Source organism: Astatotilapia calliptera, chromosome 3, assembly GCF_964374335.1.
Source record: "Astatotilapia calliptera chromosome 3, fAstCal68.1, whole genome shotgun sequence".
NCBI lineage: Eukaryota > Metazoa > Chordata > Actinopteri > Cichliformes > Cichlidae > Astatotilapia > Astatotilapia calliptera.
Genome location: NC_137424.1, coordinates 55,714,112 through 55,732,093, shown reverse-complemented (window position 1 = coordinate 55,732,093; position 17,982 = coordinate 55,714,112). Strand labels below are relative to the sequence as shown.

The window sequence follows — 17,982 nt, the reverse complement described above, 5'->3', positions numbered from 1 at the left end:
GACTTGTATTCTTTGGCTTGGTAGAGAGATCAAGCTGAAAAGTGACTATAGACGAAAATGAAAAGCTGAAGAGTGATTAAGCATAGAGCCAGAAATGTACTAACAACTCTGAAAGATAGTGGAAAGAGGATCAACAGAATACTTTGAGAAGCTGATGAATAAGGAAAGTTGGGCTAAGACAGGTGATGTTCAGTAAGCAGTTGTATGGCTTTCATCCTGAGAAAGAACACTACAAATGGGATGTTTCCTTCGAGATTGTTGATAGAGAATAAGGTTAGAAAGAGTTTGTGAAGCTAGAAAATGCATATATAGGAATGAAGGACTATGATAATCTACAAAGAAGTCAGGCGCGGCAGAAAAGTATGTGCAGGTGATGTAGGACATATACTGTATATAGAGAGCAAGATAGTGTTGAGATTTACAGTAGGAGTGGCAGATTGATTCAAGATGGGGGTGGGTTTACATTAGGGATCTGCTCTAAACCCCTTCTTGTTTGCGATGAAGACTTAGAGGTTGATAGATAAGAAATAAGGCAGGAGTCTCTATGGTCCATGATCCACATGCTACTAAATAGTGTAGTGAGAATAGGTAGGGTAAGTAGAAGCAAGACAGAGAGTGGGTGGACATATGGACGGTGGTGATTTGTGACAGGATTGCAGCAAGACTGAAAGCGAAGATTTAAGAGATGGTTGTGAGAATGACCATTATGTATGGTTTGGAGATGGTCGTACTGACAAAAAGACAGCAGGCTGAGCTGGGGGTGACAGACATAAATTCAATTCCTTTGATTTGGGATTCAGTTCTGGATTTAACAGGGAGCCAGTGAAGGGAAGCCTGTATAGGAGAAATATGCTCTCTCTTTCTACTCCCTGTCAGTACTCTTGCTGGAGCATTTTGGATTAACTGAAGGCTTTTCAGGGAGGTTTTAGGACATCTTGATATTAACAAATTACAGTAGTCAAGCCTAGAAGTAATAAATGCATGAACTACGTCTTTATGTTTGTAAGACATTCCTGCAATTTAGCTAATTCGTGTGTGCTGTCTGGCTTGATGGATAGATAAAGTTGGGTGTCATCTGCATAATTGTGAAAATGCATGCTATGCCTTCTGACGATACTGCCTAAGGCAGGGGTGTCCAACTCCAGGCCTCAATGGCTGCAGGTTTTAGATATCACCCTGAGCCTGTACACTGTATTTGGAACAGAATATGAATTTATCATTTGATCTACACAAAGATTTACTTCACCTTCAAAACTGTCTTGCTTTGTACGATTACAAAGTTAGTTATCAAAAAATGTTGCTTTGTTTCAACATTTCACAAGCCAAACTCAATAAGTAATGTTACAAAGCAGAGGCTTCTGATTGTCTTACTACTGCTCTTATTTGGTAATGTGCAACCTAACCCAGGCCCTGAGCTCCAGTGTAGTCAGACACCATCTCAATTTGAATACTCACCTGGGTTGAAGATAGTTCATCTTAATATGCGCAGTTTGTTACCCAAGATGGATATGATCAAGATTTAGGTTCAATCAACAGATGCAGATATTGTCCTAATTTCCTCTTCTGCTTCTGCTCAATGTCTTTGAATGGTTGATACTGTGTATCATGCTTGTCTCAGGTTCATCACTAACTATAAATCTCAGACTCACCACTGTGAGTAATACTCTCAGGTAGGATAACCTGCTTTGGAAAGTCAGAGGAACTCTCATTTATACAGTTTTATATATGAGGCAATACTTGGGTTGCTACCTTCTTATGTTCCCTGCTTGCAGTGAAGCATGCTGGTCAGTATTCTTTTCATCCACATGGTTACTTGTTGCTTTCATGGGCGACCGTGGCTCAGGGGGTTGGGAATTGCATCTGTAACCGGAAGGTCGCCAGTTCGATCCCAGGGCTCTCTGTCCTGGTCGTTCTGTCCCTGGGCAAGACACTTTACCCTACTTGCCTACTGGTCTTGGCCAGAGGGGCCGATGGCGTGATATGGCAGCCTCGCTTCTGTCAGTCTGCCCCAGGGCAGCTGTGGCTACAACTGTAGCTGCCTCCACCAGTGTGTGAGAGTGAATGAATAGTGGTATTGTAAAGCGCTGTATAAATCCAATCCATTATTATCATTTCTGTTCCATTTGCCCAAACTGAATTTGGTAAAAGAGCTTTTGTCCATTCAGCACCCTTGGCTTGGAAGAAACTGCAGAACGACTGGGAAATGACTGAATTCCTTTCATTAAGTGCTTTTAAATCTAAACTAAGAATCCTTGAGGCCAAGTCCATAACATGCAACTGTTTAAATTGGATTGATTGTCATTTTAACCAAAGTTTTTTTTTTTTCATTTATTTGAATTTCATTGAATTTCATTTTTTATTTATTTTTGCATGTGTTTTGTTGCTGTCTGTATTTAATTGAGTAATTTCTGTAACTGTGAGACACTTGCTGCTGCCTATCTTAGCCAAGTCTCCCTTGAAAAAGAGGTTTTTAATCTCAATGGGATCATCCTGGTTAAATAAAGGTTAAATAAATAAAAAAGAAAAAAAGAAAGTCCAGAGGAAGAATAACCTGGACCAGAAAGTGCCTTCTACCACTCCTCAGCTGCACACATGGGGCCACAACTGAGAAGCAGAAGCAGAACCACCCCCCCCCCCCCCCCCCCCCTCAGAACAAACAAACAGATTATTCCAGGGTCTCTTTCCAAGAGACGAAAAGCAATATAAGTGATAAATATTACCATTCTGTAGAATGTTCTTATATTTTACTTTTACTTTTACTTGTTCCCATGTTCTAGTGGGTCCTGTTGTGGCTCTAATCTGAAAGGGGATATAATATAACATATTATAATATAATATAATGTAATATAATATTGGATAATATAGTGTGATATGATAAATCTACCCTACCGCCAACTGGTGTTTGCCAGAGTGGCCGATGGCGCAATATGGCAGCCTGGCTTCTGTCAGTCTGCCCCAGGGCAGCCGTGGCTACAACCGTAGCTGCCTCCACCAGTGTGTGAATGTGAGAGTGAATGAATAGTGGCATTGTCATGCGCTTTGGGTGCCTTGAAAAGCGCTATATAAACCCACTCCATTATTATTGTTATTATTAAATTACTTACGAGTTTAATTTGTCAGCAACTTTCTGCCAGCCCTCTCTCCTTGCTTTTGCAGCCTTTGCAGTGTTCCCTTGCGTTTTAATTAAACTCTGAAACTCCTGAAATCCCTCACTCAAGAGTTCTTGCTCTGCTGCCGGAAAATACCGAGCGCGCTCCTTCGACATTTTCGCCGACCAATCAGCGGGTTGCCGATCAATGTTTCTACTATCGATGCGTAGCCCCTTTTACGACACCCAGTGATGTCACATTACTGCGTCCAGCCGTACTAATCGTCAACAGCAGGTGTGTTCGGGGAACCGGATTAGCGAGCTCACGGTTAGCGCGATGGTTTGGTCTTGGATGTGTCATTTGATCTTGGATGTAGTGAGCGACGTACGAAGAACGGGCCCCTGGAGTTGGACACCCCTAAAACTTTGTCTCCCTCTCTTTTACTTTTTATTTATTCAATAACAACTAAATACCTCCCTTTTGGCCAGATGGTGGTGCTACAGGATTACTATCCAAAAGCCTCTGAACCATGCCAATAAATTACACATATATTACAACCATCATTTCACTGGATCGAACATTTTGCCTGTTTATTTTTTTTATTCTTTCGTCAGTTTTATTTTAAATATCATAGATCAAACTTCTATACATATACTATATATACTCTATTTCCACTACTACTGCGTGATCTCAGTGAGCCCTTATGGTGCGATAATAGTTGTAACTAGTGATGGCCCGCTTGAAGCTGACGCTCCGGAGCGTGTGTCGAAAAAAACAACACACTGGTTCAGAAGCACTGTGTCGAGGCTTGCTTCGTTTGGCAAAAGTCACGTGACCAGTGACGTCCGAAGCTTCATTACGCACGTAACTGCTTCGGTACCTGATTCAAACCGATATAAGGAAGTGAATCATCCACGGGATTCGTGGAGTGTGTTGATGGTGACAGAGAGCGAAGAGGTGATCATTCCACTGACATATATGGAGCCAGCGAGGAAGAGAGGGCATTCTGGCGTGTGGGAATATTTTGAGTTGATTTTGCTCAATTCATTTTATCTGCCGAAGTGAAAAACTTGAAATGTCCAAAATCATGTTTTCATAATGGAAATATCATTACAGCATATGACTTTAGGAACACTTCCATGTGAATTAAAGCTAATGAAGACTACAACAATGTATTTGACACTATACGTACATTACATTGCTACAGTTTAGAAAATCATTTTGTTTATTGTTTTTAGGTGATAGTCTGCAGGACCCAGGAATACCTGCATATCTACCAGCTTGCAGTGTAGTTCCTGCACTCCACAGCCTCTTCTGTTCCATGCAAGTGGATTTTCTCCAGGGAAGGAGAAACTATTTCTAAGAAAAGAAACAGACTCAGCCAGCGCACAGTAACACTAATCCTCTTTTTAAATGTAAATAACAAAAGGGCTACCTTACATTGATCATGTTTTTACTTTGCAAGTTCTTGATTAGGGGTGGGTTTTGATTATCGCCTTTCTGATTACAATCCATGCTAAATTGAATAAAGTGATATTGATTCATTAAAATCCCGTGTCGATTTGTAAATTAACGTTATTATGCCTGAAACGCCAGCATCTCAGGTTAAACCTCACAACATGTCGTCAAACACCATGCAGCTAAAACAGTAACTGGGAGCAGGTTTACGGATTCTGCATACAAACGTGAACACAGAGCGCGGACCCGACGCGTCAGAGTCAGATTTTGGTGTGTCGTCGGGTCCGCGCTGTGTTTGCCTCTTTTTTTTCCCGCTGGCTTCTGCAGCTGCAGGTTTCATAACTCTCTGTTTACATCTCTAATTAAGTCTCACATGTGTCAGCTTTCTTTTAATAGATACGAAATTATGGATATATACTGTTAAATGATCAGAATTGTAATATTTCTGACTGAGGCAAAACTTTCCAGATTCCAATCAAATTGAATCGGATCCTGTATCGAATCAAAAATGATTCTACGAATCAGTGACGATGCAGCCGTACTCAGCTTCCTAAGCATTTTCCCTTTCCAGTTCACAATCAATCCCACCCCTAGGTCAAAAATATGTATAGGACAATTGGCCTCATCTAATATTTTGTATGAACCTGTCCAGCTGTCCAGTGATTAAACGACAAGTAGATGGAGGCAGGACTTCACAGCAGGGGCATACTCCATAATGTGCTGTGTGTTATCATATGTATAATGTATATATTGCTCACTTATTGTATTTACCAACATCAAGGAGTTATGAGCAAAGAAAGGCCACACCATAGTGCATGTTTAAATAGGGAAAGTTTATTGATCAAAATGTATTACGCAGATACGCATTACATTTTTTTCAGCCCCCCAATCGAGAAAACAAAACCAATTACATGTTCAAAGCAACGGAACGGTGGCCCAATATCAGAGAGAACTCCACTCTTGAGTGAGCAGTGATAATTGAGCAGTCCGTTTTATTTTGCAGATTCAAGCTGCTCTTCAAAATTTTCACCACCAGATGTCACCGGAGAGGACTGTGTTGAAAAGCTTCGAGTAATGAACCGTTTTTCAATACAAGCTTCAGTGCTTCGGAAAGCTTCATTTGGCCATCACTAGTTGTAACCATCTTACTGGCCATCTGTGCTTTGTTTTATGCACCTTTATTTAAGAGGGAATGGTGAAATAAGCTATTCCAGAGCTGCACAGAGCAAGAACCTTTGCCTAATGATAGAGGACGTGATCTCTATCAGCTGGACACGTATGAACTTCCAGGCTTGGTGCAACAGCCACTAATCTTACGAATGCCCCACCTTTCACTTTAAAGTGTCAATGGGGACGGTGGCTTTTTTTTGGGGGGGGGGGGGGGGGGTGTTTGTTATGCCTCACAACATGATCAAAGTTTTATCCATCAACTGGATTCTTTGGACAATACTTATGGCCTTTTAAATGCACAGCCTTCCTGAATGTATGCTTTCAATCTGTGGATTTTAAATAGACTGTTTTAATAGTGTTTGTAAATACAGAAGTGTATTACAAAAATTCAACACAAGTGGACAAGTGTCAAAATACGCAAATTAAATGGCTCTTGCGGAGTCTCACCACAAATATGTGTGTTTTACCAGGTTTCTGTCAAAACCTGGTAAAGGTGGGATAGAGTGAAACCTGTCTGTAATGTGTGCTTCTAAAGTTGCAGGGCTGGTGATACAGTGATGCCTTTTCAGACCATGTAAACAAAAAAGGGAACTCAGCCAATTAACTGTGTGAAACAGGAACTCTGTAAAGCATGGGTAGAGCAGGTCCTCTAACAATGGGAAGGTTGGTGGTTCAATCCCTGGCTGCAGTGTGCAAGAGATGTAACCCCAAGTTGCTCTCTGATGCATTAGTGTGAATGTTAAACTGCGCTTAAAGGGAAAAAAGTGCTTTTGTGAATGAGGCAAGTTGGATAAAACTCTTTGAGTAGTGACAAAGACACTATATAAGAACCAGTCCAGTTATCAAACACCTTGCTTTTAGAACAATGACCTATCAAAACATTAGGCACATGGCTCAACTTGCCCCAATGTTGGGGTAAAATGGGCCCTACAAGGGTAAATAAAACTGCACATTAAGGCTTGAGATAATTTCAAACTTTATTGAGCCTTCAGTTCAATAAAGGTAAAAATACATTTGTTTCCTGTTCATACTATAGAAACATTTTCAGTAAATATTAAATTGTGATTTTAGTGTGTTAGCTACAAGATGGACAAGAGGACTCAGAACACCACTCCCCCAAAAGGCAATGGGTAGCGTAAAATAACGCGTGTTGTGCAGCTCTCTCCATGTTCTTTCGTATGATATTTCATACTATATCTAATGACATTGTGGTTTCTTTAAAGTTTTTTTTTCCATGGTAGACTGCTAACAAGGGTCCAGGTCAAATGTTCAGGTGTCCTAGGTACTCATGTCCCCAGAAGCATATTATATTGTGAAGTTTGAAGACAATTCATAAAACATTGTGGGTAACATAAACTTTTATACTGATTTTCACATTTGGTGTGATCTTTATGTTGACCTCATTTTCACCAAAATCAAAACCACTCAAACTTATTGGTATCTACCATCACAAAATAATGTGATATAATATAATACTGACAACTGTCGAGCTAGACTGCTAACAATCAGAAAAACAAACAGAACCAACTACATACTCCCTTGGGAAGACTAATATGTGTATGGAGCTCAGTTTCATTTCCATCAATTGCTGCAGAGCATTGCTGCTCTGTTTAGATCATCTAAGAATGCAAAGCCTTTATCTTTTGCACTGTCTGGCCATCTTTAGCTTTTCTGTGGAATACTGGAAATGAACACTTAAACGCAGATGTTTCTAGGCACATAGTCTACATAAACTCTTTGGGGTTATATTCCAGCCACTGACTCAACTTGCCTCAATATCACTGTCACATTTTCCCCCCAAGCCTAATTTTTAAAAAAACTGTTTTCAGACAATGACCCAGATCCACAATTATCTTAAGACTGTGATCTAATTTTATAGCGTAACCTGACTGAAATTAACATGAAAAAATGAGGTAAACTTTCTTTCCTTAACAACAATAAAATAAAAATTTAGGTATTGTGACTTGAAATGACAAAAATGATTGCTGATCACTCTTTCCATGTGTTTGAGTCTAAGAAAGATTGATGATTATTGTAAGGTATTCCTCATTTGTGTTTGTGTGGTTAACGAGATACAGGAAGCAGTTTTAATTGCTGGCATGACTCTCCTACATGATTTCTACATTTTATTGTTAATCATGGAAAATCAAACTTATTTTCCAGTGTGTCAAATGCAGGACTAAGATCCAGTAATAAAAGTACAACAGAGTCACTATCAACAATACATAAAAGGTCATTAAAAACCCGTATTCTCTTATTTTACTAAATATAGATGTTACTCTTTTTTTAAATTCACATTTCAGCTGTAACACTAATAAGGTAGAAAACTGTGAGAATTCAGAGACTTCTGTGATTTATGTCCAACCTTTTTCAAAAGCTCAGAAGGACCTGCTCAGCGCTTGTCACTGAGCTCCTGCATTTCTCTTCAGAGCAGCAGGGGGCAGCAGAAGAACATGTATGTTCCTCATTGCACTTTCTTGAGCAGGCACTTTGCTTCCATTCTTTGTTTCCACTTAATCCTTGAGAGTGAAGTGTTACTGCAGTTTTTCTAAGTAATCGTCTTCATCCTGATGAGATTGGTCTCTCCCAGGAGGACAATCACCCAGATCCAATAAACTCGCTGACAGTGATCAGACGATCTCTAGCCAAGTTCCAGAGCCCTGCAGAGTCACTACCAAGGTCTTCTACAGAAGCTATTGTATGACTGAGTGTACTGTGTTTTATACTTTAAGTTGTCCCCTGTCTGTATAGAGTAAAGAGGTAAATGATTGGTATGACAAAGGCTGCCAGACATCCTGCCAATCCTGCACCCAATGCCAAGTTGGAAAAAAGGCTTCTTTCTCCTCTCTCAGGTTTTCGGTTTGGTTCTCGTGTTGCTGTCACTGGCTTGGGTTTCACTGTGGCTGCTGTGAAAAACAAGTATTGATTATACAACTGATTAGGATTACTGAAAGAATATACCAAATAAATGTATTTTCAAATTCAGTTCATTTTTAACACTTAAAAACAAGTAGATTTGACCAAAGATGTCCATTGCTGGAGAGGCAAACTCAACTTGAAAGCAGTTAAATAAAACATAAAAGCAGTATGACATCAAAATGCTTCACAGTCGGTCAGAGCAAGAGCATAAGACAGAATAAAAGAAACAGTTAAAAGGAGGGCAGGACACAATATGACAATTGTTTGAAACAAACAAAAAAAAAATAGCCATGAAATAACATACTAGTTTGAATCAAAAGCCACAATAAAATAATAAGTTTTAAGACGCACTTTAAAATGCATCTTTATGTTAGCAGACAGATCTAGTCTGAGCAGTGATAATGTCTATTCTAATGTCCCGATTTTGTGTGTGCAGACTTTTTATTCATGTCTTAGTTTGAAAAGATAAGATCCGTGTTGCCAAACCATCATTATACTTTTGATCAAGAAAAACAGTGTTAAATGGTGAAAGTTAATTATGCTCAATAATGATCAGAACATAATTAGTAAATATAAAGATGTTTGAGTTTGGCTAAAAGGATGACTAAGAATAAAAGTATGAAAAGAAAATAATTATTTTAGATACAGGCGTAACTCGGGTCTAGAAGACAGCCTGTGTAGAAACATCCTTGAACGATATGAGAGTGAATGTGAGAGTGAATGACCACATAGAGTACACTATGATCTCTGAATGTTTGACTTTCAAAGTGTATGTTTAGTGAAAAGGGGGATTGTATTGAGATTATTGTAATTGACACAGTTTTAAAGAGAAAAGTATCTGGATTAAAGGGGATTAGGGTTTGGATTTGTCTCCATTTCCCTCATCATCATCATGATCATCATTATCAATGCCATGTTAGATTATAACTCTGAGAAGGATTTGGACTTCCATCATTTTCCAAGTGGACTGCAGATCCTGCATACTTCCAAGGTGCCCCCTGTGGATTATAACTTTGAGAAGATGTGGGATCCATCAAGGAATCCTGCTTTCCTGATTATTTCCATTAACACAAAAAATCCTCTCTCACCCTGAAGCCTGGTTATTATATTTACATTATTTTAACTGTAAATAGGTATTTGTGTATTCTAAAGTTTTGTGTTTTCAATATGAATTTGTTTTTCCGGCCCTTTTTTAGTTTTGTAAAGGTGATATGTAAATAAATGTCATTACTCCAGTAGCAGAAATAGGAATAGTAGTCGTACACACACACAGACATACAAAGCTTACCAGTGATGTTGAGCCTGAACTCTTTAACCTTCTTTCCAAACTGAGTGGCCATCCTGCAGAGGTAGCGGCCCGAGTCGTTACTCCTAACTCTGGACAGCTGAAGTCTGACTCGTCCTGTCGTCAGAGCGTCTTTGTCACACTGAACACGTCCAGCAAACTGCTCGTGCTGAGGCTCATCAGAACTAGTGTCCATATTGAAGAAAACCTTCAGCTCAGGTAACTGCAGGCAGTAGGGTTGCCAACTCCCTGAAAAATAAATAAGGGACACCTCGTGGCCAGGGCCGGGCGACCCAGTTGTCTTCACCCTTCCCAGTGTGGTGAATTTTCTAGCTCTTTTTTTGTGTGTGAAATTATTTTTTTTAACCCTTTGACTTGAATTTGATTTAAGTAGATGTGTATTCTTTGTGATATGAACACATGTGAAACAAATGATCATTTAGCCATTTATTTTTAGCTCAAAATGACAACATTAACACAAAACAGGTCTCTTTCTTAAACAGAAGCCTGTCATGCTTAACTTTTGAGAATATAAGTAAATCTTTCTTTAAAAGAACTCTGTCCTGCTTAACTTAAAATAATAGAAAACAATAGAAAGAAAAATATTCTTGTAACAGTGCACATTTAGTACAATTGGCTTCAGCTGAGGTATTATTTCAGCTTTTCTAATGCTAATCAGCTGCTCCCGTTTGAAAACCCGCTTGTTCCCACACTCTAAAAAAAGATCTGCTGGCTTAACGTAAAAAAATTAAGGTAACAATTTGCATGGATCTTTTTAAGTTACTTCAGCTTAGCCACTATAGCGTAAATGCCACAAGAGTTCTCTAGTTAGGCAAACTCTATTCCTTACGTACAAACAACATGATTTGCTTTGTCCTCTACAAGCTTAATTAAGTTGAACCAACTTAATTTTAATTGTTTAAAAAATTACTCCATTTAGTTATTAAAACTTATTTTTTTACTTTTATTCTACTCAGAAATATCCATGCAAATTGTTACCTTAATTTTTTTGAGTACTAATAACTTACAATAACTTATAACTTACAATTATACAATAAATTACACATTGAAATTCCAGTTTTATGATCAAACTGTTTATTAGAACACCAGTCCACCATTCCAGACTCATTGACATTTCAATAGCAGACAAAATTGTTGCCTCCATAAAATAAATGACATAAAACACCCCTGTAAATCTGTCTCAAAAAGACTGAACATTTTGACAGTCATGCTCTGATTCAAGTTTGTTTGTGTTAAAGTGATAGTTTAGGTTTTTTTAAGTATGAAGTACATTGTGAGTGTATTACACACAGTAGACAGCAGTCAGCACATTCCTGCCACCAACACGCACGATAGGCTCAGTTTGTTTGTGTGACTTTGGTAAATCTGAACTAACCCGAACTAACACCAAAGTCACCAAATAACACAATTACACTTACTGATCAAGGCAGCAGGAGACCAGCAACTCCTGTGTGCTGTCAGGTAAAATTGCTGTTTTTGTCCATGGACGCTGGTGGGCCAGAGCGATTGAAACAACAAGCAGTAGAACTTCTCTTTCCTCACAGAAAAGGCTGTCTGATAGCAAAATAAAGCAGTAAACATATTCTTGATATAATGTACATTTAAACTGACATCAGTTTTATTAGGATGGAGGCTCATCTTGCGTGCCGGTGGCCCCGTCTGCTTCTCCGTAGGTGGAGCTTACTGACTGCCATCTACTGTGTGTAATACACTCACAATACATATGTACCTCATATACAGCCTCACTTCAAAAGACCTGAGCTATCCTTTTAAAGTGCATTATTTTTAACTAGGTGTACTTAATGCTCAACGCTCAACTTTACACCTACTGCCTACTGTACAGTATGTAACACAACACATTGCAAACAACAGTGGAACATTTCCCGTTTAATTTGAGGATAGCCTCACTCTTCACATTTTTTAGTACAACAGTTTACTTTTTAGTGACATTACCTTAGGACTGGCTTTCAGATCATCCAGCTCGAGGAATATCTTTTGAAACACTTCAAAAGTGTTTTTCAAAAGTGTTTTTCAGTTCTTTTGGGTAGCTGAGGTTGAGTGCATATATCAGCCCCATTAGCAAGGCACAGGCTCTGGGTACATCCAGGTCTGCTAGGACTTCTGTTCCTTCAAGTATGATCCTTGCGCTGGCTGGATCAGACGTTGTGGCACCTCTGGTTACAATCTTCATCACTTCATTGGTAATATCGCCGCCACCATCCTGGTAGATCAGAATCAATATAAATGTTTTAAGTAATCATACTTATACATGAGAGTAACACAAAATAGGGCTGCAACTAACAATTTTAGTTATCTGATTATGTCTGTGAAGGTTCTCTTTGCAAGCTCCTTTGACGATTATCTGATTAGTTGTTTGGTCCAGAAAATGTCAGAAAATGGTGAAAAATGTCAATGTTTCTCAGAGCCCAATATGATGACCTCAAATGTCAAACATATTCAGTTTGCTGTCATAGAGGAGTAAAGAAACCAGAAACGATTCACATTTATGAAGCTGAAACCAGAGAATTTGGACTTCTTTTTCTAAAATAATTACTTAAACCGATCAATCAATTATCAAAATAGTTGCCGATTAATTTAGAAATCAATTAATAATAGATTAGATCGTACCTCTAATACAAAGTATAGTCATGTCTGATTTACCTGCTCTTTGAAGAGATCCTCCTCCTTTTCCCTGAGATACACCACTAAGCCACGGATAGCGACCTCTCGCCTTCTCTCCACAGAATCGTCCTGTGAATAAGAAAAAGAATGTCGAACTGCTCTTCGAGGAGGATGGGTTTTTGATAATTACATCCAAAAAAAAAAAAAAAAAGGATTGACTTTATATGGCCTGAACTGTACCAATTATAGATTTCCAGTGATAATCAAAATAATGAATTGATCATTTCAAAGAGCCATTTCTCTGAAATGATCAATTCATGAACTTGAAAAATCCAGGTAACAAATAGAAAAACTGCAAAATCTTGCAAATTACTCTGCCAATCATGATCCACATCACCTATAATTTGTTTTATTATTAAGTATTTATAGTTTTAATTGATATTTGTGCCTCAAGCTCTAAACAATAATTTGACATAGTTGAGTTGTAAACAGCTACCTTTTAAGACTCAATATCACCTATTGGAAAAAAAAAGTGGATTATCCTATTTGAAATAAACTACATTTCATTCATTCATACCTCTAGCAGCATGTTCTGGATGCGCCGAATGCGCATTTTTGCAGCCCCTCCTCTTGAGGACAGCAAGGACATTATTTTCTGAGAGTACTGGTCCAGCTTTGCCATGAATGTTGTCTCCAGGTTAACAGTGGTGATCCTTCTGAATTCTTGGTTTATCTGTATAAAAAAAAAAAGGCACAAATAGGCACAACATGTTAATGTATACAATTTACTTTAAAAGAATACATACTGCAAATTATCTTATGGAAAAATATTTACCTGAACTGCATCAAAAAGAGCAGGCCATCTTTCTTTCAGGTCATTGATTTTTGGTGCTTGATTGACAACTTCCTGCCTGCCAATGGAGAATGTTATGTTATGTTTCCAAATCAAAGATATTTTTTCTTAAGTGATACAACTGCGCTTATGTATCTGCAGTTAACACCCAAAAGAGCAAAATTATATTTTATGTGCTAATGCACACTCAATGTAATGTCATTAAAACAACTAGTTTATGAATGTTACTTAAGATCTTTCCTGTGGCGTTTCTACAACATGGCGTTCGCTTCCTCGCCCGCGTTTTTTGACTGAACTTTGACACAGGCTGTTCTTCAGCTAGGGCTCAATTAACAAACTTCAATCTCACATAAAAATAACTCTAGGACTTAAACATCAAAATGCATTGATGTTAAACCGAATGTATACTCAGTAACCTACATTTGTTTAGTCATGAATGTAAAATGGCCCAGCCTTTTGCTGGTCAAACCTTCATCAACGCTGCAACGATTTCAAAGTAGAAAGAAGAAAAACATGTATTACCCTGTCTTTGCAGAGTTAAAACTACTGCTACAGAAGCTCAGTGTCAATTAACACCATTTGGCTGCCACCGTAAAACAAAACTTAACAAAGACTAATGTTACGGTCGAATTACTTCACAAGTTAGCCAGAAGTGTAACGTTACTAGCTTATCACCACCACTCGCCGAGGAAGAGTTTAGTGTTGTGTAAAAAGGATTTCTTGCAGTGCGTGTTGATAGAGTTAAAGTTAGAGTTATTAGCTGCTGTGAATAAAACAAGGCAAAAAATTGTACTCACCACAAAGCTTTAACGTTTGATAACGTTCCGTACAAAATGCCGCTTCTCTGCTTTCTCTCTTTGCCTCCGTTTCTTTCGATCAGTGGTCTGAGAGCACAACATGTCCGGGCAAGTCAGCCTTGTACTCAGCTTTTAAAGGACGCTTACGAGATTTTTAAGTTGTATTAACTGAATACACTTTCATGTTAAGTTAACACAGAAATGTCTGTTCAAAATCGATATATTACTGAGCTAAGACTGTTTTCTTTATTTTCATTTCGACCAACTCATTAAATTAAGTTATCAACTGATTACAATGTGTACATGGAACAAACTTAATTTTTTATGCAGAAAAAGCTATTAATTTTAAGCTTTACTTACTAACCCCATGAATCATTTTTTAGAGTGCATGATTACGCATCTTAACTCATCATCATTATTCATCTATGTATTACTTTTATGTATTAGTCATCTATTTGTTGTAATCATCTATCCTTGCAGTTGTTTATTACACAAAATAAGTTATATTATCACACTTCTGGCCACATAGCGCTGATATTCACTGCACATGCCCATATTAACTTTTTCCAGCCAGGTGTTTTCCTTTTCCCATTCTTCCCTTTCTCTGAGCGAACAAACATTGCTGCTCTAATGCTGGGGTCACACTGTGCGGTTTTAGGCCCATTTTGAGCCGATTTTTGAGTGATCGGACCGATTTTGGCCTTCATCGTGCGTCGTGTAGTATACGTGGGGTAACGAGAAGTGATTAACACCTCACGACCAGCTCCCGATCATCAATCGCTCGTGAGCCGCTCACACTGCTCGCGCGCAAACACGTAAACGCCGTGAAAAAGACGGCGCAGCACGGCTGTGCAGCGTGTGATCTGGACACAAGCGATGGAGGCACAACTTGTAGAACTTTGAAAAGCTCATCCGAGCCTTTTCGATGTGGCGTCACAAAATTATCACGACCACAACAACCGTGAAAATAGTTGGATCTACATCGCTGCTAAATCACAGCTGCCTGATCATGTTTTTCATTAGCAATTTAGCAAAGCTGATGGTGGTGGTGTGTCTGTGTGAGTGAGAGACAGAGAGAGCGAGCGACAGATTTTCTGTTATAACCTTCATTTTATGGAGGCACAGTGTGAGCACTCAGGTCGCATCAGAGCATCGGGCGGTATAGTGTGAGACCTGCATCGTGACCTACCAACTTCTAACCCCTGCGAGTCAATCGTGCAGTTTGAGCAGGAGCTGAATAACGTGACTGAAAAAAAAATCGCACAGTGTCTGTCCAGCTTTAGGTGTACTGTCGTCCGAAACTTGCACCGCAGTGTCGGCGTTTGTTCCCCTGTTGGCCATGCTTCTTGTTGTGGTCATCTGTTGTCTTCCGGTATTTTCTCCGTAAGCGACCTTTCCTGACCAATGAGATGAGCGGTAATCTGAATTGTCATACTCGAATTGTCATAAGTGTGCTGTCAGCTCATTGGTCACAAAGCAGGAGAGGGGCTGGGAATTATGTTTTCAAACAAAGCGTTAATTCCATAAACATTTATAGACTACTTTTGATTCTCACTGTATTACGGGACAAAGTGCGTCCCTTATTAGCTCAATACGGGACGTGTACTTTTGTTTCTAAATACGGGACGATTCCGTATTTTAAGGGACGGTTGGCAACCCTAGCAGGCAGTGGAAATTCAAATCTGGGCTATTCTATGCTAGCTAAATTTTTTAGCCACTGCATGGCATTAGCAAGATGACAGACAAAAAAGTTCGAGTTTATCACAATTTTTCCTCTGGGAATGATGATGGCTAAACTATTAAAAACAACCGTTCTAACCATTACTAAATGTTTATGTAAAATATAAATTCACAAAGGTACTAAATCAGCGTCCTCATGGAGGTTCAACTAACCGCAGAAACATGAAGTCAGAATTATGAGGAGAAAGCTCCTACACATGGTCTTCTCCCTGTGAATGAACACACATGATGGTAGTTCACAGAATAATAATGACAGTACTATAAAACACTGAATAATTACACTGAAAATACTGTTAACAATCCACAAAGAAAGTTCAAATTCTGTTGTCTAATTATAAATACACAGTCACTGCTTTTTAATTTTGCTGTTATACAATACTACAACAAGCACCAGTGACTTGTTTCCACAGACATCCACACATAGTCCTAGCTTCACTTACATATTACACATGACATATCATATAGCCCTTACCAAATGTTCTCTGTTCAATAGAATTTCTCAAGTCCCTCTGAAACCTTCAGCCAGCTAATAAGTTCCACGATAAACTCTTGCTTTGCTTACATGCTTGTTACAGCAGCAAGTGTGTCTTCCACGGCTCCTTTCTTTTTCTGCAAACTGTTTTCCTTATCTGACATCAGCCGGTCACATTTAGTTTGACACTCCCTCTCAAACACCAAAAAGAGAAACCAGTTTAACAGTGAACATTTCCTAAGCAAAATTACATACAGTGGTTTTCCTTTGTAAGTTCAAACAATATTTTTCAGAGTTCTAAGAAAGGCTAGCACATTACTCAGACGATGACTCATCTGAGACTGCTTATCTTTGAGGTTTCCATTCAAAGTGTTTCAGTAAGATCTGATATAATACGAATCATCAAAATAGCATTATATTGGCCATATTACTACAGACTACAGAAATACACTAAAACTAAAAAAAACCTACTCTCAAATCCGGAATAATTATTTTGCATATTCTGAGCTATGAGGTTTGTTGGGTTGTTGTTGTCGTCATACTTACTGTCATACGTCAATATTTTGATATGCAAATAACATATGATCAGAATTAACATTAGTTGTTATCAGGGAAAATGTAAATGAAAATGTATTTCTACTGTATACTACCACAGCTAATAACACATAGCTACAAAGCCACCTAATTCAAATGTAAGTGTAGCAGTTTTGTGTAAGTCCACTTCTTTCACACATCAGCATTTCCGCAGAGCAAAATGTGCAGGAAAACAGAAACAGGAAGTTGGTCAATGATAACAAGAGCCCAGACTAAGAGTGAAAGAAACATGGCCAAAAAAAGGTCATTCTTTATAAGATGCAAAGTTTCCCATTTGTACTGTATGTTTACTAAACTCTGTATTTGTCACACACTTATTGTCTTTTCTTTCTTTTTTTTTAACTGAAGTATATTAAGCAAACATAACTAAAATGTCTAGTAGCTCACCCCCGGGAATGTGGATTTTATCTCCTTTTTGATTTTTTACAATCCACCCCTTCAAGGCTAAAACATCTGTAGATCAAGCCTAATGACTGACAGTGTGACAGTGGGAGTGAAAAAGAGGGTATTCTGGGTGATTAGAAAGTGAGCAAAAATTAAGCCACTGTAAAACTGTCACAAACAATTTCATCTTTTTTGAGTAAAACTGTAGTATGATCAACTATGGGCTAAGTCTGTTATTTGTGCCTGATGAACTCATGGAGTTTGTGGGTGCAGCATGCTAACCCAGCATTGCTAATGTTAGCTGGTAGCTTGCTAATCCATCCTCCAATCCAAATAAGATTACTTCTGACTCCAAAAATAGGCCACCATCATGGCAGCATGTATGCTAATCTTGAAGTTTCAGAATATGGAGCTGCAGTGGTTACAGCAAAATGTGCACCCGCTGGTTTTGTCTGTGTCTTGTCTTTGAATTATACAAATACATGGCATCTCACTGAGACTTGGACTTGATAAAGTGAGTCGTTATTTTCTCCTGATTGTCAAAACACTGTTTTAGTTTTTGAACAATTTTGTGTTCT

At 38.6% G+C, this 17,982-nt stretch overlaps 1 protein-coding gene and 1 long non-coding RNA gene across 3 annotated transcripts; both read right to left on the bottom strand.

Moving 5' to 3' along the window:
- Positions 1–5,359: 5,359 nt before the first annotated feature.
- On the bottom strand, positions 5,360–16,630 carry LOC145421764 (uncharacterized). 2 transcript variants are annotated; one of them, XR_013903129.1, is made up of 4 exons: positions 16,427–16,630; positions 16,108–16,163; positions 9,925–10,170; positions 5,360–8,623 (listed from the first exon to the last, which is right to left on the bottom strand). It is a non-coding gene; the product is annotated as an uncharacterized LOC145421764 (long non-coding RNA). The 2 variants fall into 2 exon arrangements; XR_013903130.1 differs by having other exon boundaries at positions 9,925–10,106.
- Positions 11,000–14,472, bottom strand: LOC145421759 (uncharacterized). Its single transcript, XM_080292480.1, has 5 exons — positions 14,215–14,472; positions 13,400–13,475; positions 13,142–13,297; positions 12,604–12,693; positions 11,000–12,163 (listed from the first exon to the last, which is right to left on the bottom strand). Exons 3-5 carry the CDS (start codon positions 13,244–13,246, stop codon positions 11,948–11,950), a joined length of 411 nt encoding a protein of 136 aa, XP_080148606.1. The 5' UTR covers positions 13,247–13,297; positions 13,400–13,475; positions 14,215–14,472; the 3' UTR covers positions 11,000–11,947.
- Positions 16,631–17,982: the final 1,352 nt, after the last annotated feature.